This window comes from Argopecten irradians, chromosome 15 (genome assembly GCF_041381155.1).
Source record: "Argopecten irradians isolate NY chromosome 15, Ai_NY, whole genome shotgun sequence".
In the NCBI taxonomy this organism is placed as follows: Eukaryota; Metazoa; Mollusca; class Bivalvia; order Pectinida; family Pectinidae; genus Argopecten; species Argopecten irradians.
In genome coordinates this window covers 3,550,732-3,575,813 of record NC_091148.1, presented here as the reverse complement: position 1 = coordinate 3,575,813, position 25,082 = coordinate 3,550,732, and the positions used below count along the sequence as shown (strand labels likewise).

Here is a 25,082-nt window from a genome sequence, read left to right as displayed (position 1 = left end):
ACCAATATACGTACCCGGCCTACTGTACCTTCTAAAGACAACACTATTATGTGTCTAAGTCTTTTGAGCTACAATATTGCAGCTGGATTTCTCCACCTCTGTACTACCTCATAGTATACTAAGAGGCAACAGAACAGGTAATTTAGTCCTTTGATGTACATCAAAAGAGTTGTATAACAGTACACTGTGGTTGGGTGTGGCTTTGAAGTTCGATGTTGCTCTAGATCTCTCTGTAATCTTCAAAGAAAACCTGTGCAGGCCTGTGATTGGTTCAGATGTTTTCCGCTAAGCGGCCTCCAATTTTACTAAGAGATCGTCCAGAGCTGTAGAAATTGTAAGTGATTGGAACCCTTGGAATATTGAGGATGCACCGAAGCATTAAAAATGGGTACAAACATCGATACAGGGTATAAAACGATAATGACAGTAATCCCTATTATATATAGAGAATCGAGGATGGGGTACTAGTTAAGGTGCAGGTCTTGTCTGGCACGCTATCCAGACCTTAAAGTTCTTTAATAGTTCTTTTGGTCTTAATTTTGTGCTTGGTAGTCTTTGGTTTTGGTGGTTCTATGAAGATGAATTAAAATTGGTCGAAAGTAATTCTGCCTTTTTTAATGTCCTGAACTATGAAGTTCCTTACCTGAGTGAGGGGTAATTTGTCATTTTGTTTGTGTCTTTGTAATCCTACCATATATATATCCAAAAGGGTTTAGTGTTGTTTAAACTTTGAATGAAGTACATGTAGATGTATCACCATTTAGCTTGTCGCAATTGCTTTTTGCATGTTTTCTAGTAAGACTTTTAGTCTGCTTTTTTATTAGCTTGACTACCTGAGTGATAAGCTGTCGCAAAAATATATTAGCTTAATGGAAATTGGTGGAAGAAAACTGGAGTACCCAGAGAAAATCCACCTGCCAGTAGTCAGTACCTGACAACTTCCCCACATGGTGTTTAAACTTCAAACTCAGTACCCAGAGATAGAGTGGTTGTGTGAAAATGTCAGATACAGCATCACCTTAGATTGGGGCCGAGGTTTGATTGTAACATCTATAAAGACAAAGCAAAGATCAGTGACATTACTCTTCATTTTTAATAAAAAAAAGTTAATTCAATATACATGTAACAAAAATACATCTTAATTCATACAATAACAACCATATCTCCCTTATTCATGCAATCTAAGCCGATTTATCTGATATTCTGTCTTAGCTTATCATAGAGTTATCTGCCCTTGCGGGTAGGTATTGAATGTGACATCATCTGCTTACGAGCAAACGTCATACCTTTCAGAGAAAATGATGTGAAGATCCCTCTTAAAATGATGACGTCACATTGGATACCTATCCACAAGGGACGTAACTCTGTGACATATAAAGACGGCATAAGGAAGAAGCTGTACAGTCAGGTAATTCATTGTACCACTCCTCCTTAATCCATTTTCATTATTAATACTTCATACATTGTACCACTCCTCCTTAATCCATTTTCATTATTAATACTTCATACACATCCTGATGGTAAGAATACTGTAAACGCTAATCAATAGCACCAGGACTACAAGGAATCCCCTCTTATCTGTCTCAAGCATCTATCAATTGATATAGCTCCTTGAAATGATATCTATATTTCTTAGTCACTAATTAATAGACCAATTTTAGACATATCAAAACAATAAACTGTTTTCTAGCACTTCGGCCATTCTTTACAACAGTTGGACTTTCCTAGCACTTTCATCATTCATTACAAATGTTGCTTAGTCTTTTTTTACAACTGTTTTCTAGCACATAAGCCATTCTTTTTCACATGATACAGGAAATGGCATAATTGTCTTGTTTTTGTCTCCAATGACCACAACATATGACTTACCGTATTTTCCGGACAATAAGTCGCACCTGTGTACAAGCCGCAGAGGCCTTTTTTACGATTTTTTCAGGTTTTGTACACACATAAGACGCACCGTTACATAAGCCGCAACCAAAAGTTAGGCCCATGCACCCACGCAACCCTCTGTGTATACGATCGATCTCTAATGAAGCACGGTAATGCTTATCGATCGATTAGAATCACGAAAACTGTCTGTAAACTTGTTCTGTAAATGTATAACAAATAAAACTCACAATGATGTAAATATCTTTAGCAAAATTGATTTGGTCATGTTTCTGTTCGTTGTTTACTCTGCCATTACGTAAGACTTCTTGTGTGTAAACAAACATGGCGGCCGTACGAATTCACGCTTACTCTCTCTCATATTTCAACATGCCGGTTAAAATACTTTCCTCAATATGCATACGATTTTCTTTTATATCTATTTTAATATACTTCGCGTATTAATTATATTGATGTGTATAGGATTACTTTATTATCAAGACTATCATTAACCTAAAATTGACTTCGTTTAGAGTGTTCTCTCTCAACTTGCCATCCCATGATGCAATTCACCGAAGCCTTATTTTTGTAAACTTCCGGATATGATTTCGTGGTGTTTGCCGCTGCAGAGATCGATTAAATGATGTTTTATACGACTGTTTGGTGCTTTTTAACATCACTATAATGTTCTATATTACATGTAATTCACACTATAAACTTGACTGCCGATTATTTCATTGAAGTCACAGCGACAGGATTCTGAGAAATACACATGTTGACCGTGTGTAACACGTGTGCAAGTTATATTTAGCAGTCATTCAGAAGATTGTTTTTTCCCTGTCTGCGGACATTTCTTTCACTCAAATAATATTTAAATAATATATTTAACTTATTGTTTGATATTTGATGGTTTTTGACGTTTTAGTTATTATTTTCTTGGTAACGATCCTGCAGCAAATCGATAGCGAAATCAGTCCGCCATTGTGTTGTGACTGTAAACAACCACGCTTCAGTCGGCCGATTTTCCATGAATTAAACAATTTTACGATTGAACATGTATCTGGTACGTTATTATTTTTATCTTTATTATATTTTCATCACATATTATATCGTTTAAAAACACTTTTACAGTGATATTTTCGATGTATAACTTTACTAAACCGCTATTGTGTTGCGCTAGTAAACAAACACGTTTCAGTCGGCGGATTTTCCTTGAATTAAACAATTTTACGAATGAACATGCATCTGATACGTAATCATTTTCATCTTTAATATATTTTTCATTGCATATTTTATCTTTTAAACACTTTTACAGTGATTTGTTCGATGTATAACTTTACAAAACTGGCGAGTAAAACTTAAGATTTTCACATGTGAATCACGACGTAATAATGCCAAAACATCGTCAGATTTTGGTTTTCGTCCACAGATAAGTCGCACTGGTGTATATGCCGCACTCCCGATTTTCAGGGAAAAAAGTAGCGGCTTATACTCCGGAAAATACGGTACATATCTGACCACAGATGACCGTCACTAACGTGCCTCAATATCCAGATATCAGGTTTCACAGATGACTGATTTTCATATCTGACCACAGATGACCATCACTAACACGTTTAGATATCCAGATATCAGGTTTCACAAATGACCGTCACTAACCTGTCTCAATATCGAGATTAACGGTTTCACAGATGACTGATTTTCATATCTGACCATAGATGAACATTTCTGACCAGGTTTCACAGATCTCTGATCTGTTGCTGTAGACTGACCATCTTTTCCACTGAGCAGTCCTGATATAATGCTCTGTAAAACAAATAGTTTTAAAATTGTAATGTTTGAATAAACATTAGCACAAAGACCATTTTAAACATATTTACACTGTAAAACACATCTCATTCTATTGATAATTTCATAATGTTGGACATGCAAAAAAGTGAACATCTTGTAGCGTAATACATTTATTGTGGCACAAATTCTCAGCTTCCGGGATCATGAAATAATAGACCCAGAAGCGTTAATGGTCACTGAGTCCTGAAAATCAGAATTTCATAAAACTTTTGTCAACAATTATTTCATTGACTTCTTTAATCAGTGGTTTTGGAGAAGTGGACAAAAATATAAGTTGTTTATGAACGCAAACAGACACTGATAAACAAATTGTGATAAGGATAGACTTCTCAGGTCAGATTACACAGCAATAACAGTACTCTACAGTAAAGGTCCAAGATAGCTGTGGTGGTCGAATGGTTAAAATGTTATTACCACAGGCCCGCCATCTCTAGGTGGTAATTCATAGGATGTTAAACTACATAATTAAACCCAAAAACCCAAGATAGACACATATTAAATGAGACCTTAGAAAGATCCATTAGGAATTTTCTGAGAAAAAGAAGTAACAAAATTCTATCAAAATCCAAAACAACTGCCATTTTGTTGACTGATCAGTACTTAAAATGGGGTTTGGGTCTTATTAGATTAACGTCCTGGGTCATGTAAGGACGTTCTAGGCTTGTTGATGGAGGAAAGCCGGAGTACCCCGAGAAAATCACCAGTCCGCGGGTAAAATAGTACAAAAAAATATAACCTTGTGGAGTTCAATATTGTTTATTTTTATGAATATCTCACCTAATAAGCCGTAGTCTTGTTGTGTTTTCTTCAAATTCCCTGGATTTCTTCACTGCCACGCGAATTATCTGTAAAGAGATAGTTCAGGATGAATTAGTTCTAAAAATAAACCCTAAGTCTTAAAATGCTATTATTTAACACATACATTATAACCATATTGCAATACCAGATAGAAACAAGCAAATTTAAGGAATTCATATCACTGCTTTGGATTATGGGACCAAATATTCCATAGCACAATCACTGATAATGTATTGCTGAAATTGATCAATAGTTAAATTTGTTTCTGTAACTTTTGTAATAAATTCAGATTACTTATAAAAAATAGTGCTGAAATGAATTGCCCAATCAGAGTCGAAGTTTCCTTGTAATAAATATGCGTCAATTTGTTACATTAGTAATCAAATTAAGTCTGAATTAATGATAAATATCAAATAATGTTTATGCTCTGTCGGCGGTGGAACATCTTTTACAATCCAACAGTTCACCACAATGTCATAAAAACTGGTCAACATTCACAGGATCTAAGAGTGTGGAAACAAACTGGCAAATATGGTTTGAAGGTTTCTAATTAATATGCATAATTATGCAAATAAGACACTGGTAAGTGAACTTGGCCTCAGGTATCCCATAATACATCTACCGACTGAATTTTGTTAAAGTAGAAACGAAAGTGTGACAAACAGATGAACAAATGCAGATCAATATCGACTGCTTCAGTGAAAGCAAGGAATTGACCGAGAGTAGTTTTCAAAAAGAACCTTACACTGATTCCCCCCACTGCACAAATTTAGTAACAACTCCATTAATAGGGGACATTGCAGAACCTTATATAGGCAACTCATGTATATATCTTATATATATTTTACTCAACTCTCCTTTATGTCAGGGTTCTGAGTATCAAATTTTATCAAAATTTGTCTAGTAGTTAAGAAGTTCACCGGACAAAGTTGTTTCTACAGAACAATTACAGTATACTTCCCCCTAACTTTGTTGTAGGGGTTAACAATAACTACCACTTTTATAGACTATGGAGTGTCTCAGCCAGGGGACATAACCCAAGTCTTGAATCCTTACCTCATCAGGGATGTTGGCTAATTTTGCTGCATTGAAACCATAACTTTTCGGACATGCTCCATGAGAGAGTTTGTACAGGAAGGTAATAGTTTCTTGAGTGGGGTCCTCCTCATCTTCATTCTCTACCATGCACGCCTGATTTGTTAAGTGATTAGAATTAAAAACATTTTCAATCCTACAAGTCTGAAAATTAAATAGTTTGAATAAAAAACAAGAGGCCCATGGGCCTTAACAGTCACCTGATATTTGATACAAATTAGTTACGTCATTTACTAGCCAACTAATGACTTTTGTTCATGAAATAGGAACACACATTTTATAGGTCTACATAAAAAATTCTCTTTAAGCTTCGTGCAAATTTACTCACATTACCATGTTCACAAGGTTCAATAATTATAATTGCAAAGGGCAATAACTCCCATAAAGATTGTTGAATCAAGCTGATTTTCAAACTCATTCAAGATCTTTCCAGTGCTAGTGTACATACAAAGTTTCATTAAGCTCAGTGCATATTTCCTCAAGTTATCATGTTCACAAGTTTCAAAAATTATAATTGCAAAGAGCAATAACTCAGTAAGTTACGATCTGATCAGGTCATTTTTCTATCTTGTCAGAGATCTTTCCAATTTTAGTCTAAATACAAAGTTTCATGAAACTGAGTGCATATCTATTCAAGTTATCGTATTCACAAAGTCCAATAGTAATTATTAGTGCAAAGGGCAATCACTCTGAAGTGATCTTCAAATCCAGCTGATTTTCAAACTCATCCGAGATCTTTCCAATGTTAGTCTACACACAAATATTCATTAAGCTCCGTTCATATTTTCTAAAGTTATCGTGTTCACAAGGTCCAATAGTAATTATTAGTGCAAAGGGTAACCCCGTAAATTACTGTCGAATCAGTCTGATTTTCAAAGTTGTCAGAGATTTTTCCAATGTTAGTCTACACACAAAGTTTCATCAAGATTGCTTCATATTTACTCACGTTATCTCGTTCACAAGGTCCAATAATAATTTTTAGTGCAAAGGGCAATAACTCCGTAAAGTAAAGAAGAATCATGCTGATTTTCAAACTCATTCGAGATCTTTCCAATGTTAGTCTACATACAAAGTCTCATTAAGATCGGTTTATATTTACTCAAGTTATCACGTTCACAATGACCAATAATAACAGATGATGGACAACGCATGACGACGGACAAAAGACTATGGCAATAGGTCACCATGACCTATGGTCAGGTGACCTAAAAATCCTTTAAAGTCTCTAGAAATGGAGCTCCTACCACAATACAGTAAACTTTTTGATGCAATAACGTCACAAGATTGTATTGCAAGGTGGCTATGTAATACCTTGAACACAACCTCAGCAGACATGAATGTACTGCATACGTTGGTATGTTACACCTTCCATATGACCTAAAGCTTCTCTACCATGTGACCTTAAGTTTCATGACCATTGGTCACTGACTGTACCTACCATGTGACCTTAAGCTTCATGATCAATGGTCATAGACTGTACCTACCATGTGACCTTAAGCTTCATGAACAATGGTCACTGACTGTACCTACCATGTGACCTTAAGCTTCATGAACAATGGTCACTGACTGTACCTACCATGTGACCTTAAGCTTCATGATCAATGGTCATAGACTGTACCTACCATGTGACCTTAAGCTTCATGATCAATGGTCAGTGACTGTACTTACCATGTGACCTAGTTTGATGTTGGGGTCGTGTGAAAACTCTTCAACCAGGGAATGGTAGTGAGTGGAGAAAAGTGTGCGACAGCAAACACGTCTGGACAACTCGTCAACAACAGAACAGGCGATGGCTGTCCCATCATATGTAGCAGTACCTCTTCCTGTGAAAAAAAAACGTCATCCAAATTAGACGGGTACAATACATCGGGATTTCGTTCACAACTGTATTTAACTTAATTAATTTAATTTTGCTAAAATAAATTATGATTATAACATACTGTTATTACCAACAGCGATATGGAACAGCAGAAAAGTGATCGATTATCAAAACGAACCTAGGTCGAGGATTTGCCAACTTTTGGCACCTAGCATTATGTGGATTTAAAACAACACAAAAGTATCCATGGGACTCTGTTGGGATATGGCATATGGGAAATTTTCAAGTATTACCCAGGTTTTCGTAATTACTAATTCATATTAAATGAAAAATAAATACAAGGAAATTGAATGCTATTTGCAGGAGATTTCAATTCCATTCATATCAATGAGATTTTGCACTATCCGAGTTTGTATTAACCGGGTTGAACTGTATGAGGAATATCATTCTGTAGTGGGAAATTAAGTGAAAACACCAACTGTTGTCAACAAAATCAACTGTAGAAAGTTTCAAGGTCATCCCAATGTGAAAAGACTTACCTAGCTCATCCATCAAGACTAAGGAATGCCGTGTGGCGTGTTGTAAAATAGCTGAAGTCTCGCTTAACTCCACGAAAAATGTACTTTCCCCTGTAGAGAATAGAAAGATGACACTTCCTTAATCAATTCACCTCTGAAGACACATTTAGGCTCTTCTTAATCAAAGAGCAGACCAGTCCATTACATAATTTAAGGGGTGAGTAAAGTAATCTAGAGATCTTTGCACTAACAATAACAACGGAATAAATTTCAACAGAGAAGTAGGAATAATTCCCTTTGAAAAGTAAAATGCCCCATCATCTAAATTAATATAAATTTTCTGTGATAAAACATCAATTTGCCATTTCTTGTGGTCAAAATTACAAAATTATTATCACATTCAACCCATAATTGCCTCTCCCCCCTATTTTGGTCTTAATTTGACTTAAATACAGACAGACAATGTGAAAACAGTGTATTAGGTTTCTTTACAGATTTCTTTTACAAATGATTTAAGGCTTACTTTAATAATTGGCTAGTCCAAATTCTGTTCTATTAAACGCCTCCATATTTGTTCAACTTGATAAGATTAGGCACTTATAGAGAAGAATTTTGATACTGGTGGTTGATAACCTACCTGCCATTATTCTATCAGTGGCTCCAAGTCTGGTAAATACACGATCCACGGGGGTCAGACGACATTTCTCTGCTGGTACGTAACAACCCTACAACAATTCACAAATATTTAATTCCTCATCAGTCAACAGTCAAAACTATTATCCCACTAAAGAACTATTCACGAGAGACCAAGGGAGACATTTCATAAGGTTGGTCCCAAACACTCATTAAGGAGGGGTGTGTTATGTATGATATTATATACATAAGGGAGATAATTTGTATGGGTTTTTCCTTAAAAAGTTAAAAAGTGAGTTTTAATGTCCAACAGATCAAGTTAACAACACATTTAATTATTTAAAAATTACAAAAAACTTTCACATTGTCTTGTCATAAAATAACATCTTGACCTTTAAAAAATATAAAATTCTAATGCATCAAATTCAAGATTTCAAAATGACATGAGTAAAGAATAATTTACCATTGTTTACTCCCAAATTCTGGTGATTGTAACAATCAAATTTTGATGTAAATTGGTGACATCACGATCACCAGAAGGTTCAAGGACTAATCCACAGTAAATCATGCTTTATTACCGTTACCCCCGTATTGACAGATCTGGAGTGTACAGTATTGATTATCATTCTTCAAATAAAAACTCCCCCCCCCCACTCCCAAAACTTTTCAGTTTTATCAACTGATCAACAACAATCTCCATTAGAACAATTTTTTATTGTCCTAAATTCTTTTCAAAGATCTAAAGCTCACCATTTGGGCTATTACAGTGATTAGTCCCACTTGTCTCATCAGCGTGGATTTGCCGCCCATATTTGGTCCGGTCACCAAAATAATTTTACTGTTGGCGTTATCCACTTCATCTGTATCCATCTCATTCTCCTGTAGAGGTAGAAAATATCAGTAATAGGGTGTTCAGTCTTTGGATAATTGGAGTTATCTGCCCTTGTGGGTATGTATTGATCGCGAAATTCTAAGTGTTTGCAAGCATAACGTCATAGTTTTCAGAGTAAAACAACGTGAATTTCACTCACAAAATGATGACATCACAATCGATACCTTCATGCAAGGGAGATAACTTCGAAATATGCAGAGACGGAATAAAATTAAGAGAGATAAAAAAACACCAAGAGGCCCATGGGCCTTAACGGTCACCTGAGTTCAGATACAAAATCAAACAAAGACATATAACCACTTATATTGGCCGTTGAATTCAGTGATTTTATAAATTTGAGTTTTTAATCTATGAAGAGTATCTGGTTCCATCAAATTTGTGGATTTAGAAGAAGAATTTTGAAATTTTAACCATTTTGACCCCTTTTGGCCCAGCCGGTAAGGTCCCTGGGGGTCAGTTATGGAAAATTTGTTAATAGGATTCAATGGCAATCTCATAGGGATAATTCTGACAATATTTGACTCATTTCCTATTACAAATGATCAAATAATACTCAAAAATGTGTTTTCCCTATATAAACTACAGTAAACCTGAGACCCCAGGGTCATATAATTCACAATTTTTGTAAAGGACCTTAGGACCTTTCTATCTCATCTGCGAGTTGATCAGATTTTTGAAATTTTAGCCAATTCTACCCCTTATGGCTCCTCCCACAGCCCCCTGGGGGATGGGGGTCTTATAATTTACGATTTTAATTGGATTTATGCCTTAGAATGTTTGTGCAAAATTTCATTGAAATTGCTTCAGTGGTTTTGGAGAAGAAGTCAAAAATGTCAGACAAATACCTTATATTGATAAATTGTTTTAAGATACTCACATCTTTTAGGCCGATGAGAGTATCATTTGGGATGAAATCTCCGCCAGTAAAGGTCTTGGCTATACATGGATGGCGTCCATCTCTGATCTCTATAAATGGCTGGAATGAAGTACATATTGCGACACATTGTATTAACACAACACATTTAGTACTACGTTTAGATATAGTTAACATGGTAATCACCATATTGACCCCTTTGGCCCCACTTCCTCAGACCCCGATGGGGTCAAACTGACCATTTGTACAATTTTCAGTCAGTACCCCTTAAGGATGTTACAAGTCAAATTTTGACCAGCAGTTATGGAGAAGTTGATTGTTGACAGACACACTCCACTGTATCACATAAGCTCACCTTGGTCCTTCAGACCAGGTGAGCTAAAACCATATTGACAAATTTTGCGATTTTGTTCACAATTTCGACTGATATCATTCAAATTCCTAATTGTAAAACAATATGATTAAGCATACTATACTCAAAACCTGAGTTAGCTAAAGTCACGAAGTAAGACAAATGCAATAAATAGCCATTAAGTCTTTCTTTCGTATATTTTAATAGAAAAAAAAAGTAGTTAATACAAAGACTTAACAATGAACAATTTCTGAAATGATTTGTATTAAATTCCAGGAATAATGTTAGATTTTAAAGAAAAAGTTTCTGAAACAATTTACAATTGACTCATTCACCCCTTTAGACACATTTAAACTCTTCTAAATCAAAGACTAGACCAGTCCATTATGAAATTTTAGGGGTAAATGAGCTAAAAGAAATCGAAAGAACACATAGCCCTTGTTTGACAGTTTACCTCTTGCTTTTCATCAGGGGAGATAACTTCTGGTCGACACATGACTCCGTCCCCGCACCGACTGTAGGATGCCAGAGACATCAGAACATCTAGTACAGAAATACATTGTATTGCCACTTCCCACGATTTGTACCTACAATAGTGAATGTCAGAAATACACTACCTACAAAGGTCAAGGTTAGAGATACATGATATGGACAACTCCAAAGATTTGTAAAGGTCAGAAATACAGTGTACCTACAAGGTTCAAGGTTAAAGATATATTGTACCTACAAAGGTCAAGGTTAAAGATATATTGTACCTACAAAGGTCAAGGTTAAAGATATATTGTACCTACAAAGGTCAAGGTTAAAGATATATTGTACCTTCACAGGTCAAGGTTAGAGATAAATTGTGCCTACAAAGGTCAAAGTTAGAAATACACGGTACCAACAAAGGTCAAGACTTCAAGAGATACATTGTATGGCCAAATAGTAATAAATATTCCTTGATAAAAACTAGTTATATTTCATCTTGTGATGTGGAAACCTTGATATTTTTAACCTGTGCTTCGAAAAATATTAAAGTTTCCATCTCACTTGATAAAGGAATATCCTCTATGTATATGTAATAACACATCCGCACTCAGTGTTACTTTCTGCTCAATGTAGGTTGTTCTTACTAACAGTGAACACCTTCTACTCAGTCAGTTACCCTTAATTACAAACACACTCCAACTCCCATAACTATAATAAATATTTTTTAGCAGTAGACGAACACATGAACGTAACATAGAATATTTCAGTTACACTAGAAGAAATAATGTAATAGTATTAAAGGTAGGTTTCGCCCAATGAAATATAAAGTTTACGAAATTGAAATTTATCCTGTATATAAATATAATCTTCAGATCATTTTCGATGCATACAGCGAACAATATTGGTGGTCAGTTGCCTAGCTTGACCAGGAAAATACTCCTCTAAAAATAGAGCGAAGTCAAGCTTTACATAGAACATGACGTATTTTTTTCCAAAACGAGGCCGCATCAACAAACGAAATCGTGCAACAAAATGTCAGATAGAAGTGACTGTCTTGCCAAGGCATGTATAGTAAAAAAACAACAACATATCGAAGTTCGATGGATTGTTTATACATGTCATATAATCTATAACACTATAACAAGTTACTTACATACGTTCGCTAGCTTAGTAAATCAAACATACATGTAGTTAGTCTGCCGCTGTATGTGCGCTGGCACATGTGTTGAAATTTAACTCGCCACCTGCAACACAGTCCAAACAGAATCCGGGCAAATCTGGGCGAGTTCCGCTTGAGATGTGGCGTCTGTTCTTCTATTGCTACATGCCGTCTCTGAATTTCATTCCCTAGATATAACCTAGGGTGCTACCGATTTCATTCTAATTTCCTACTCTTTGATGCCGATTCTGATAATTTTTTTTCCTCACACGCTTTCGTTCAGCCATTTTGTTTAATTATAGTGCGTAACAATGCTGTAAACCCTATAGAGGTATGCAGGCTGGTAGCCTTGCTTAAGCCCCAATCATATTATTGGTGATAGATGATTGTAACCCTATAGAGATAGACAGGCTAGTAGCCCTGCTTAAGTCCCCATGAATATCATTAATAGATATGATATTTGAATATTCCCGCTAGGTAAACAGGAAGTGGGGTACCTGTTGGACCTTGACAGAAGTTGTTATGTTAGCCGTGTATAATTGTGGATCGCGGGGCTGAGTTAATTATAGTGTATTTTATAAGAGTACAAGTATTAGTTATTTAATAACAACCATGTATATATTTATTAGGCTGTGTTTAATTTCATAGTGCATTATTGTGGTGTATATAGTGTTGCTGAGACCTAGTATTGATGTGTAGTATATTTAAAGGTCAGTAACGCGGGATTGTTTACTCATGTTTGCAGCCAGAGTTAGGTTGTTGTTTTAAGGCATGGCCAAACTAGGTGACCGAAATATCAGTAAATTGTTACGGCACCTACTTAGTAGCGACTACGTGGGATGTTCTGGAAGGCATGGCAGGACATCGCACGGTCTATGCACGTGTTATACTAGATGACCAACTTATTAGTTAATTGTTACCGAATAGGTATGGGTATGGTAGGGACTACGTGGAATGTTCTGGGAGAAATGACAGGACATCGCGTAGTCCACACACCTGTTTAACTGCGCAGTATAGTTTGTGCAAAATGTGCATATTACAGGCGGTTCTGTCCAGCCTCAACCAAGTCCAGTCAGAAAATCAAAACATTTCTATTTTGTTAAGCCTGCATCAGGCGCCGGTAAGGCTGTACTCTGAATTAAAATTAGTAAATTTTGACAGTTTATGATGAGCTGGGTAACCTTTGGGGCAAGCATTGTCCCAACGGCACGTGTACCAGTCACGTACCCAATCATTATAAATAGAGGGCCGCAATAGGCCCCAGTCAGACGGAAACGAGACGGAGACTGAAACTAGACTGAAATTAGACGGACATCAGACGGGAATAAGACTGAGACTGGGTACTTCCGCCTCACATACACCTACGTCACCGCCTCCTCTAGGGCCACCTTTGAGAGAGAGAGAGAAAGTGAGAACTCTTGTCTACACTTTGAATAAAAGCCGTCAACAAGCTTCTACCCTACTCCTTGTCGTCATTTCGACCAACACAGCCAGCCATAGGACGACAATGCGCATGCGCGAAACTTTGACAACACAATCCATCGCAGCTTCATTTGCATACAATCCTGTCAGCCTGACGATCGTAATAAATCAAGGATTTCCTTCAATTTTGTATTCAAGACATATTTATTCCATCTCATACGCATTAAGAAATTGAGGTATTTTTAATATGTTTTCTCAAATTTTCTTCCGTTTATCGGATTTTACAAAAAGAATATTTGTTTGGTTGGGCGAAAAATACCTTTAAACTTATCACCTATCACTTAAGCCTACTACCTTTCATCAAAACTGTGGAAGATTCTTCTCATTGTGTCTTTCAATGCGACATCTTTTCTTTCCTCAGCGTCTGCAAGCTCCGACAAATATTCATCAATCTCTGCTGTCCGGTATCTCTTCCACCCCTTCTTTGAGGAGAACAGCTCGTAATCGTCAGGAACTCTCTTTAGAGCACTTTCTGGAACCTCCATCTGATACCGATTCTTGCCTGTCCCCCAAAACGTCATTGTCTGTCAAAACAAATCAATCTGAGTCATATACCAGATCTAGATTCATTTATCTTATTACTTTTGATTAGGTTTTGAGTAAATATCTAGAAAATAATATGCAAAGACGGACGGGCAGACAGATAGACATGATAATTACTAACATGTATTTGCGCATTACCAAGTTTTGCGAGTTTCGATCATAAAATAATGACATCATAATGGATACCTGCCAGGGTTACACCTGCATCGATCACTGATATGAAGCTCTTGAAAAAGCTATATGATTGACAAACCTAGGTATTATCAAAAATAATATACAAACAATAAGCTATATCCTGGTTTCTTTCAGTTTAACTTTTTATTTTTAACCAAGGCCAAGTCAGGTTTAATTTGATGGTGGTGGAAAACCGTAGTACCCTGAGAAAAGCCACCAACCAATGGTCAGTATCTGGCAACTGCTCCACATGGGATTCAAACTTGCGATCCAGAGGTGGAGGGCTTGTGGTTATATGTTGGGACATCCGAACTTAACTCAGCCAAAGTAGATATATCAGGGATCTACTTAACTCAGCCAAAGTAGATATATCCAGGATCTTCATTATCACACTATGGTATGACCTTCACTGGTGGACTACAACTAGAACCAGACAGATACACTTGTACAACACACTAACCTTACATCCAATTCGAGTTCGCTGACGGTCAAGATACAGATTGAGTGACCGCTCCGTGGCCTGAATGTCTGAAATGGCTTTATCGTAGTCTTCATCAACACCTGCAACAGAAAAAGAATGGTAAATTGAATTGAACGACTGTAACTTAGTCACCAACACATTCCAAGAATAAATCACACACACAGATAAAGTATATATATAGTCTTAAAACATAGTTGTGATGTCATCTATTGTTGTTTCTGTACTTTAACTCCAGGATTATGGGACCATTACCTGTAACTGTCCTATATGTTACCTTTTACTGTCTTATATGTGACTCTAATATAAGACAGTCACTTATAAGACAGTAAAAGGTAATTTATGGGAGAGTTACACAATGAGGGTGAGTATATGTCTCCGGGCATAATCCCATAATTATGATAACACACAACACACAACCTGCCGGAATATTCCATTATTTTTTAATCCATATTATGAAAAAATCCAACACAATGAATATGAAGATAATTTAATCCTCTATTGATGTAGAATTAAACACATCAACAGAATTTCTGTGTATATCCCAGATAAAGTTTCCCTCCTAAATATTATGAATTCACCATTTAACACTTATCTGCATTAACTCCAATTTCCACATTCTGAAACCTTGTTGTTTTTGTACACCACTTTTGATTTTAAATTTCCAAATCATCTACACTGTAGTTTTACACTTATTTTGGTGTTGGTTCAACAATATTTCAGAATTTCACCTAAATCCCATTGGCTTCTTGAATGAAATTGCAGATGGTATAAATAAATCCAAAACTGTCCCTAGAGAGGTCGAAATTTTAAATCCTTTGAATTCAATGAAAGTTCTGGGGGCACAGACTGTTTTGAACTGGCCTGAAAATCATTTTAGCAAGACGCTTTCAAACACACGCCTAAATTGCAAGTCTAGTTTCATATGTCATTTCTTTACCACATCTGACTTTGGAAAGAAATGTCCTTTTAGCAATAAAAGTCACTAAAGCCACCTCAATATATCGCTTAAATTGAGAAAGTAATATCCCTTCATCACTGTTAGCGGACATAGTGAAAATGATAGTTGTCCAACCCAAAAGCATGCTTCATGCATTCTATTCATGAATGCTATTCATCACATATAACACAGGCAAAGGTAATTCTATGTTGCCATTGTCTATATCGGATTTGTGATGGTTGAATGCACATTGGTAGAGTTACCTGAGCTCATAGACAAAGGCAAAAACTGGCTTATATTAGAAATAAAAGGGAACCTTATTAGCACAAAGACTTGCTATGTTTTAAGTCAGAGATAAGCCTCAAACTGTACAATATGTGGGAGAGAGAACAGATCTCGGCCCTAATGGGCCTCGATACAGTTCTCTCTCCCACATATTGTACAGTTTTCGGCTTATCTCCATAATAGGGCTGTGGATTGTCTAACATGAGGCGATCCGATCCGATCCACGATTCAGGGTTGACGATTCACAGATCGGACCACAAATCACCAGTGAGATACAAGAAAAAGATTCAAATAAAGTAAAACTGTTTTTGTTGATTTTATAAATCAATAATGGTCTTATATATTGATAAATGTTTGATTGATAATAAAACCATTTTTAGCAATTTTACATTCCTTATCATTAAGCAATAGAGTTACAGGTGAAGTACAGCAGGATTCAGTCACTGTAACTGTAAAAAAAATTAAATCATTTGACGTCATCTCAAAAATACTACTGCACATCAATTACGGCATGAATCAAAATCAAACCATCTGTGGAATGGTACACTGTATATAAATTATCATGTTAAGGCATAAATCACCATATCAATGTTATTGTTACTTTTATTTTGGTCAAATACAGAAAAACGGTTTTATTTTTAATCGGGTGATTTATGATTTTGACTCATAATTAGCCTACCTTTCGTTTTTAATGGGGTTCACATCTACAGTACTCGTGCGGTAGCCTAATATAATATATTCGTATTTTTACATATTTCCGACCCGTAATGAAAACGAAATTGATAATAATCTTTTACATCTCTAAAATTCAAAAATTATGTTTTATCATTATTATTTTATGAAGAATTCACAACATTGCATCGAAGCGTGGATACGAAAATAACATGTTGCTAGCTTTACTTCACGCAGCTCTTATGTACTTCCGGTCTACTTCAAAATGAAAATATCGATGATATTCAGATTTTAGTGTACATTCCTTTACATTTTTGAGCTATGACAGCATTAAAGAAGGTATTATTTTTTGCTTTTGAAAGATCGCGATCCACAAATATCAGGAGTAACGAATATTCGTATCCCATCTTTCTCAATAATTCGTGAATACTCGAGTACTCAGATACTCGTTACAGCCCTACTCCATAACACATTAGTTCTGATTACCTTTGTTCGGAACGATCACTCCGTCTTTCTTCGCCTTATTGTGGTCAAAAGAATGCTACAAAATAAATAAGTACATAATTAATTGCTTAACACAATCTGCCAGTTTTTATTTAATTTTATCTACAAGTTACCAATAATTGATATTTTTGTAGAGTATATAGTGAATAGTTTATATATATAGCGAATATTTAAAGCATTAAACAAGTACAGAAAAAACCTTTTAATACAATCTTCCGTTTTTGATTCAATTTCAAAGTAATTTGATAATTTTACACTAAATAGTGCATAATTAGTGTGAAATTAAAAAGTGTCGACCGGAAGCAAGATAATATATTGTACAGTTGTGTGGTTATCCTGTGGTCTAATATTTGGCCTCAAAGGTGTCGAAAACCAGAATCAGGGAAAAACTGATGAATTTTTTCACTGAAACTTTTCCTCACCTCAAAAAATTCTATGTCATCATGTAGATCTGGGAAGTATCCCTCGCCTTCTTCACTCTGTAGTGTCATGGTCTTCGTTAATAGTTTTGACCTGAAAAAATCACATGTTTTAAGATATCTGTACTGGGATATATGATCTTTAAAGATGGTCCAACGCCGACAAATGGTATATTTTCTCTATAAACAACATGAGAATATTATTCTTCAGTTACAAAAGTTACTTACTTTAGACCATTTCCACAATTGAAAAGTTTTAGCTTCATATTAAATTTTTTTATAATTAATTGTATCCCGAAAAAATACTGTATCACTTATTACAATTGAAACCTGATACACATAATTAATCTGTAAATGAAATTAGAGAGATACTGGTTATTCAGTACTTCCTATGAAAGAGGTAACGGTTCTTGTAAAAATCTGTAATTCCCTGGGGGAAAACCCACAGGTGCCATATTTATTTGCATCCAACTGATCGGGGAATCACACGATATCTATCTTTGTAAAGATGTGTGTTGCCTTTCTTGCACTCAACTCGCATACCCAGTATCAGTTTTTATTTGTAAAGATGATAATTCATTCAGTTTCTTACTTGAAATCCTTGACGTTACTCTGAAACTTCTTGGCCACTTTCAATATGGTTCTGAATCCTTCTATTGTCAAGAGAAAGTCTTCAATCTTTTTCTTACTGTGAGAAAAAAAATCAACATATTAAATGAATTAAATTTTATAAATATCAGATTCTTATAGGATATCCATCCTGTCAAGAGAAAGTTTTGAATATTTTTCTTACTGTGAGGAAAAAGTAAATATATTATTAAACAAATTAGCTTTTATAAAATTAATGAAAAACTTTTGTAATTGTAAAAGCTTCATATAAGATAACTAATTTTCTGATTAGATGCGTTGAGTATTTACAATTTTTAAAAACTATTTTTCGAGTAAAAGTATATTAATTAAACAACACACATGACTATCTACCTGTATTTAGTCTCGTACTTTAATGTATTTACCTGTATTTGGCCTCATCAAACATAATCGCACGAGAATCGGGATGGTTTTTACTCCTTGAGGCTGAACCTAAACTGTGGATTCTGAAAGAGGAAAAATTTACAATAAAACATGGTTATAATAAACCTCTTGAGACCAACAAAATCAATTTGTTATAAGGGTAGCTTGTAAAACACCTATTACAAACATATTAATAAAGTTCCATAAGACAATAATGATAATATAAATATAGGTGTAGAAATTTACCTATTTAAAAGTCGTTCAAGGTCAGGCAACTTTTTTATAATTTCTGTTGTCGTGGCAACAAGATCTGGACAGCCAATCAAATCATCTACAGCATCAAGACGATCGTTGATTGAGGCAGGATTACAAAGTGGAGCACACAGCCACTGTCTGAATAAACGACGTCCTGAAGGGAAAAATAAACAACACTGTTTACAAATCAACAACTTCTCATCCATTTTAATTAGATGGAAGACGTTTATTAGGTTGAATGCAACATATAACATTCCATGTTGCTGTAAACCGTCTGACTTATTTTCATTGCAGACGGATTGCAAAGTTGGAAAAGCAACAGGGGTAAGAAAACTAGAACCTTTATTATAAAACCATGGTTACGTACCAAATGGGGTATTGCAGTGATCTAATTGTTCCAGTAAAGTACCCTCCAGTGTCCCTGTAGCTGAGTTCTCTGTGATGTCGAGGTTTGCTAAGCTCACTCCATCTAACACCTTAATAAACAAGGAGATAATATAATTACTGATTTCTTACACCATTTACTGTAAATAAGAGTTTTGGGTGTAGATATTAGGTCTTTACATATTAAAGAGTTATCTGCCCTTGTGGAAAGGCATTGATTGTGACTCTGATGATTAACGATAACTCTCAAAATCCATTGAAATTTTGTTTTAACCCGAAAAATACCAGAACCATATACATGTAATAAATAGTTTTCTTAATCTTAGTCAATGTGTTCTGGCTGATGCAAAATTGACTTGACCAAGTTTCAGTTCGGTCATATGTGATTCACTTTACAAGTTGATTTTAACGCAAAATTCTGAAAATTCAAGGTTTTTGGCCTCAAGATATCAGAACCTGTTTCAGTATTTTCCTAAATCTTTGTCCATGTATTCTGGCTGATGGAAAGATTAACTAGTTTTTTGTCAAACATCACTTTCGTCGAAGGCGTGACAATAATTTACCATATGCTGACGACCACCAAATGTTTCCTTCTTACACTCCTTGATTTCTGCTTCGTCCAGCGGACAGTATTCTTCAAAATTGTTCATGGACAGAAGTTCCTGGTCCAACAGGCTATACTGTAGATACCTACGAGTATAAAGCACAAATTATGGGACCTATTGCGGAATAAATTGTTTAAGATTTTCTCATTTCATCCTTTTGTAATTTAACAACAGGATATAAACATAAGAAAAGTTGCCTTAACTTTTTCATGTCTGCAGTCTGCGACTTTAAGCACTAGTCCTTTATCCACGAGTAGTAATTTCATGGCCGGACTTAAGTGCTAATTATAATGAACTAGTCCGATTGGACTAGTGGCTTCCCGCCCAATTTAAATCGTCATAATACACTATATCTGCAATGGTCAATTGCATTTTCAATACATTTTGAGTGCATTCTGTATGCAAATTTTTTCAGTCCGAATGCTTCATTTTGTTAGAATTTGCATTCACGAATGCATTCCAGACTGTACATAGGGTAAAAAATTGTACAGTGATGATGACAAAAGTGCTGAAGCAAAACGACTGTTTATTTTGGACTAGTGTTTAAATAGCCGTACTAGTATAACTTTGGGATTTTATAGTCCAAAGGACTAGAAGTGACTTTGGGATTTTATAGTCCAAAGGACTAGAAGTGAAAAAAGTTAACGTCAAGACTGTGTCTGAACCCCTTTCATTAGATAAACTAGACAATGTTGCCCCAAAAGGGCCAAAAGGGCAACTGTGGTGGTGTAGTTAAGACACCTTACCAAAGTACCAAAAGCCCCCCACCTTGGTTTGACGAATTTGTATCCCTTGTGGGGCAGTTGGCAGGCACTAAACAATACATATAATCTATCTGTATGTGATGCTCTACTGCTATATCTTATGTAGTTTAGTTTAATTTAATGTTCAGGATCAGTTATAGATGTGCTAGAATTAGGTGGAGGAGTACTCGGAGAAAAACCTGCGGTTAATACCCTGCAACACCTCCATGTAACAACACCTACCATGTAACAGCTCCCAGTGCCCTCACAGCCAGTGTGTAGTCATCTGCAGCAGTCAGACCTAGGGTATCCGCTGTAACATAAGTAGATACCAAGGTATTACAATAATCTAGATACTTAGGTATTACAGCAGTCAGACCTAGGGTATCCGCTGTAACAAAAGTAGATACCAAGGTATTACAGCAGTCAGACCTAGGGTATCCGCTGTAACAAAAGTAGATACCAAGGTATTACAGTAATCTAGATACTTAGGTATTACAGCAGTCAGACCTAGGGTATCCGCTGTAACAAAAGTAGATGCCAAGGTATTACAGTAATCTAGATACTTAGGTAATATTACAGCAGTCATACCTAGGGTATCCGCTGTAACAAAAGTAGATACCAAGGTATTACAGTAATCTAGATACTTAGGTATTACAGCAGTCAGACCTAGGGTATCCGCTGTAACAAAAGTAGATACCAAGGTATTACAGTAATCTAGATACTTAGGTATTACAGCAGTCAGACCTAGGGTATCCGCTGTAACAAAAGTAGATACCAGGGTATTACAGTAATCTAGATACTTAGGTATTACAGCAGTCAGACCTAGGGTATCCGCTGTAACAAAAGTAGATACCAGAGTATTACAGTAATCTAGATACTTAGGTATTACAGCAGTCAGACCTAGGGTATCTGCTGTAACATATAAGTAGATACCAGGTAATATTACAGTAATCTAGATACTTAGGTATTACAGCAGTCAGACCTAGGGTATCCGCTGTAACAAAAGTAGATACCAAGGTATTACAGTAATCTAGATACTTAGGTATTACAGCAGTCAGACCTAGGGTATCCGCTGTAACAAAAGTAGATACCAAGGTATTACAGTAATCTAGATACTTAGGTATTGCAGCAGTCAGACCTAGGGTATCCGCTGTAACAAAAGTAGATACCAAGGTATTACAGCAGTCAGGGTTCCTAATCTTAGATACTTAGGTATTACAGCAGTCAGACCTAGGGTATCCGCTGTAACAAAAGTAGATACCAAGGTATTACAATAATCTAGATACTTAGGTATTACAGCAGTCAGACCTAGGGTATCCGCTGTAACAAAAGTAGATGCCAAGGTATTACAATAATCTAGATACTTAGGTATTGCAGCAGTCAGACCTAGGGTATCCGCTGTAACAAAAGTAGATGCCAAGGTATTACAATATCTAGATACTTAGGTATTGCAGCAGTCAGACCTAGGGTATCCGCTGTAACAAAAGTAGATACCAAGGTATTCAGTATATTACAGCAGTCAGACCTAGGGTATCCGCTGTAACAAAAGTAGATACCAGGTATTACAGTAATCTAGATACTTAGGTATTACAGCAGTCAGACCTAGGGTATCCGCTGTAACAAAAGTAGATACCAAGGTATTACAGTAATCTAGATACTTAGGTATTACAGCAGTCAGACCTAGGGTATCCGCTGTAACAAAAGTAGATACCAAGGTATTACAGCAGTCAGACCTAGGGCATTAACTGTCAGTAGATACTTAGGTATTACAGCAGTCAGACCTAGGGCATCCGCTGTAACAAAAGTAGATACCAAGGTATTACAGCAGTCAGACCTAGGGCATCCGCTGTCAGTAGATACTTAGGTATTACTGGATCTTTAATATCAATCTAAACTGGGACATAGTCTCTTGAGTTGAATACACATAAACAAATGATATATATTTTGTAATTAATAGTATTAAAGTTTGAGCTCCCTGGTAACAAAACGCTGCTAACCCTCCTTAAAACATATTTCTGACTAGGTTCACCTAGTTTCCTTCAAAGGTGTTTTTGGCCAATGTAATTCAGAACTTTATGACTCAAAGCGTAGCAAAAGAGACATTAGTGGATGACAAGGCAGACAACTAGACTTGCGCCACGACATAAGCTAACAGGCCCTTTGGGCCAGATGAGCTACCAAATGACATACCAAATCACATGGTGACAATGTGAAAGCTTTTTTTTTAGGATACCGTGTAGTCAGTTAATTTTTGTGAGGATGTTATATTCAAGATTTCACCATAAAGCATTGATTTGATCGTGAAAATATGATTTGTGAAATCTTGGATGTTGTTTGAGTCATGATCATATAAACCTTGGTAGCTAGAATGCAAATTTTTAAAGCGCTAAAATGAAATTGTCTCATTTAAAATTAAAACCAGGAAAATTTTGACACGAGAAAATAACCAGCTGTACGGTATATGAGAAGACATTCTTGACATAAATCCAAATATACAAATAACGTACTCTCTGAAATCATTTTCTTGATAGTGGCTGGCCATGCAAACTCATCATTCACTTTGAAATAATCTTCTTCAGCTAGACGTTTAAGTGTTTTGGAGCTCTCCCAGAACTCGGACCCATATGACAAGCCTTCTTTTGACACAGATGTCAAGTTGTTCTTAAGCACAAGTTGTGTCTTCGGTGTCATTTTGTTCTTTTCAAACAAAACCTGTTAATTGGAAATAAAAATATTGAATACAGACAATAGCAATAAAGTGACACCACGCGATTATTTTTCCTCAAGAAAATACAGTATCATCACTTTCAATTTCACAGAAACCTCATCACAAGAGGCCCATGGACCTGATCATGCTGTCGTTATGACGTTTTATTAAACTTTTCATAAGTTAACAAGGTACATTCTCTAGTTTTAGATCTTATGGATGTTAAATAGACAGCATGAAGATTCTCATTAGACTTACACTGACCATCTACTTAAGTTGTTGTTTTCACAATATCAAACAAAACTTTATTATTACAAAGGGCAATAACTCTGTTGGACACATTCCATGTTAAAACTCTTTCAGTATGTAAGCAAAGATTGCATACTGAATTTCATAAGGACAGTGAATATTTAATCAAGTTATCGTATGTGCAGATGTAATGTGTTATGACATAGTCCAGGGTTGGATATTACAACAGTGATAGTAACCCTTGAAATATCAGGAATGTAGGGTCCTACTAACTAATCACCAAATGTTGTCGTGATTACCATGTACCTATCTGTGATTGTCATGTACCTACCTGTGATTACCATGTACCTATCTGTGATTGTCATGTACCTACCTGTGATTGTCATGTACCTACCTGTGATTGTCATGTACCTACCTGTGATTGTCATGTACCTACCTGTGATTGTCATGTACCTACCTGTGATTGTCATGTACCTACCTGTGATTGTCATGTACCTACCTGTGATTGACATGTACCTACCTGTGATTGTCATGTACCTACCTGTGATTGTCATGTACCTACCTGTGATTGTCATGTACCTACCTGTGATTGTCATGTACCTACCTGTGATTGTCATGTACCTACCTGTGATTGTCATGTACCTACCTGTGATTGTCATGTACCTACCTGTGATTGTCATGTACCTACCTGTGATTGACATGTACCTACCTGTGATTGTCATGTACCTACCTGTGATTGTCATGTACCTACCTGTGATTGTCATGTACCTACCTGTGATTGTCATGTACCTATACTGTGATTGTCATGTACCTACCTGTGATTGTCATGTACCTACCTGTGATTGTCATGTACCTACCTGTGATTGTCATGTACCTACCTGTGATTGACATGTACCTACCTGTGATTGACATGTACCTACCTGTGATTGTCATGTACCTACCTGTGATTGTCATGTACCTACCTGTGATTGTCATGTACCTACCTGTGATTGTCATGTACCTACCTGTGATTGACATGTACCTACCTGTGATTGTCATGTACCTACCTGTGATTGTCATGTACCTACCTGTGATTGTCATGTACCTACCTGTGATTGTCATGTACCTACCTGTGATTGACATTACCTACCTGTGATTGTCATGTACCTACCTGTGATTGACATTACCTATCTGTGATTGACATATACCTACCTGTGAATGCCATGTACCTACCTGTGAAGGTGTGTAGTGGGCGATCAGTGTCCGTAGCCTGGAACAATACCGGTCATCAGGAAATTGACCAATCTGTTGGTGGACA

General features: G+C 36.1%; 1 protein-coding gene across 1 annotated transcript in view; it reads right to left on the bottom strand.

Moving 5' to 3' along the window:
• Nucleotides 1-1,677: 1,677 nt before the first annotated feature.
• The window catches only part of LOC138308420 (DNA mismatch repair protein Msh6-like), a 38,010-nt gene continuing 14,605 nt past the window's right edge, over nucleotides 1,678-25,082 (bottom strand). The window contains exons 13-34 of the mRNA XM_069249398.1: nucleotides 24,998-25,069; nucleotides 23,337-23,541; nucleotides 21,070-21,139; nucleotides 20,042-20,168; nucleotides 19,462-19,570; nucleotides 19,086-19,248; nucleotides 18,842-18,922; nucleotides 18,421-18,516; nucleotides 17,832-17,922; nucleotides 17,392-17,446; nucleotides 14,991-15,091; nucleotides 14,108-14,337; nucleotides 11,156-11,288; nucleotides 10,353-10,451; nucleotides 9,334-9,462; nucleotides 8,588-8,675; nucleotides 7,972-8,061; nucleotides 7,282-7,436; nucleotides 5,575-5,709; nucleotides 4,498-4,565; nucleotides 3,374-3,675; nucleotides 1,678-1,864 (exon numbers count right to left, since the gene is read on the bottom strand). Coding sequence (XP_069105499.1) covers nucleotides 3,609-3,675; nucleotides 4,498-4,565; nucleotides 5,575-5,709; nucleotides 7,282-7,436; nucleotides 7,972-8,061; nucleotides 8,588-8,675; nucleotides 9,334-9,462; nucleotides 10,353-10,451; nucleotides 11,156-11,288; nucleotides 14,108-14,337; nucleotides 14,991-15,091; nucleotides 17,392-17,446; nucleotides 17,832-17,922; nucleotides 18,421-18,516; nucleotides 18,842-18,922; nucleotides 19,086-19,248; nucleotides 19,462-19,570; nucleotides 20,042-20,168; nucleotides 21,070-21,139; nucleotides 23,337-23,541; nucleotides 24,998-25,069 — 2,364 coding nt within the window. The 3' untranslated portion in view covers nucleotides 1,678-1,864; nucleotides 3,374-3,608. The remainder of the gene's footprint in view (nucleotides 1,865-3,373; nucleotides 3,676-4,497; nucleotides 4,566-5,574; nucleotides 5,710-7,281; nucleotides 7,437-7,971; nucleotides 8,062-8,587; nucleotides 8,676-9,333; nucleotides 9,463-10,352; nucleotides 10,452-11,155; nucleotides 11,289-14,107; nucleotides 14,338-14,990; nucleotides 15,092-17,391; nucleotides 17,447-17,831; nucleotides 17,923-18,420; nucleotides 18,517-18,841; nucleotides 18,923-19,085; nucleotides 19,249-19,461; nucleotides 19,571-20,041; nucleotides 20,169-21,069; nucleotides 21,140-23,336; nucleotides 23,542-24,997; nucleotides 25,070-25,082) is intronic.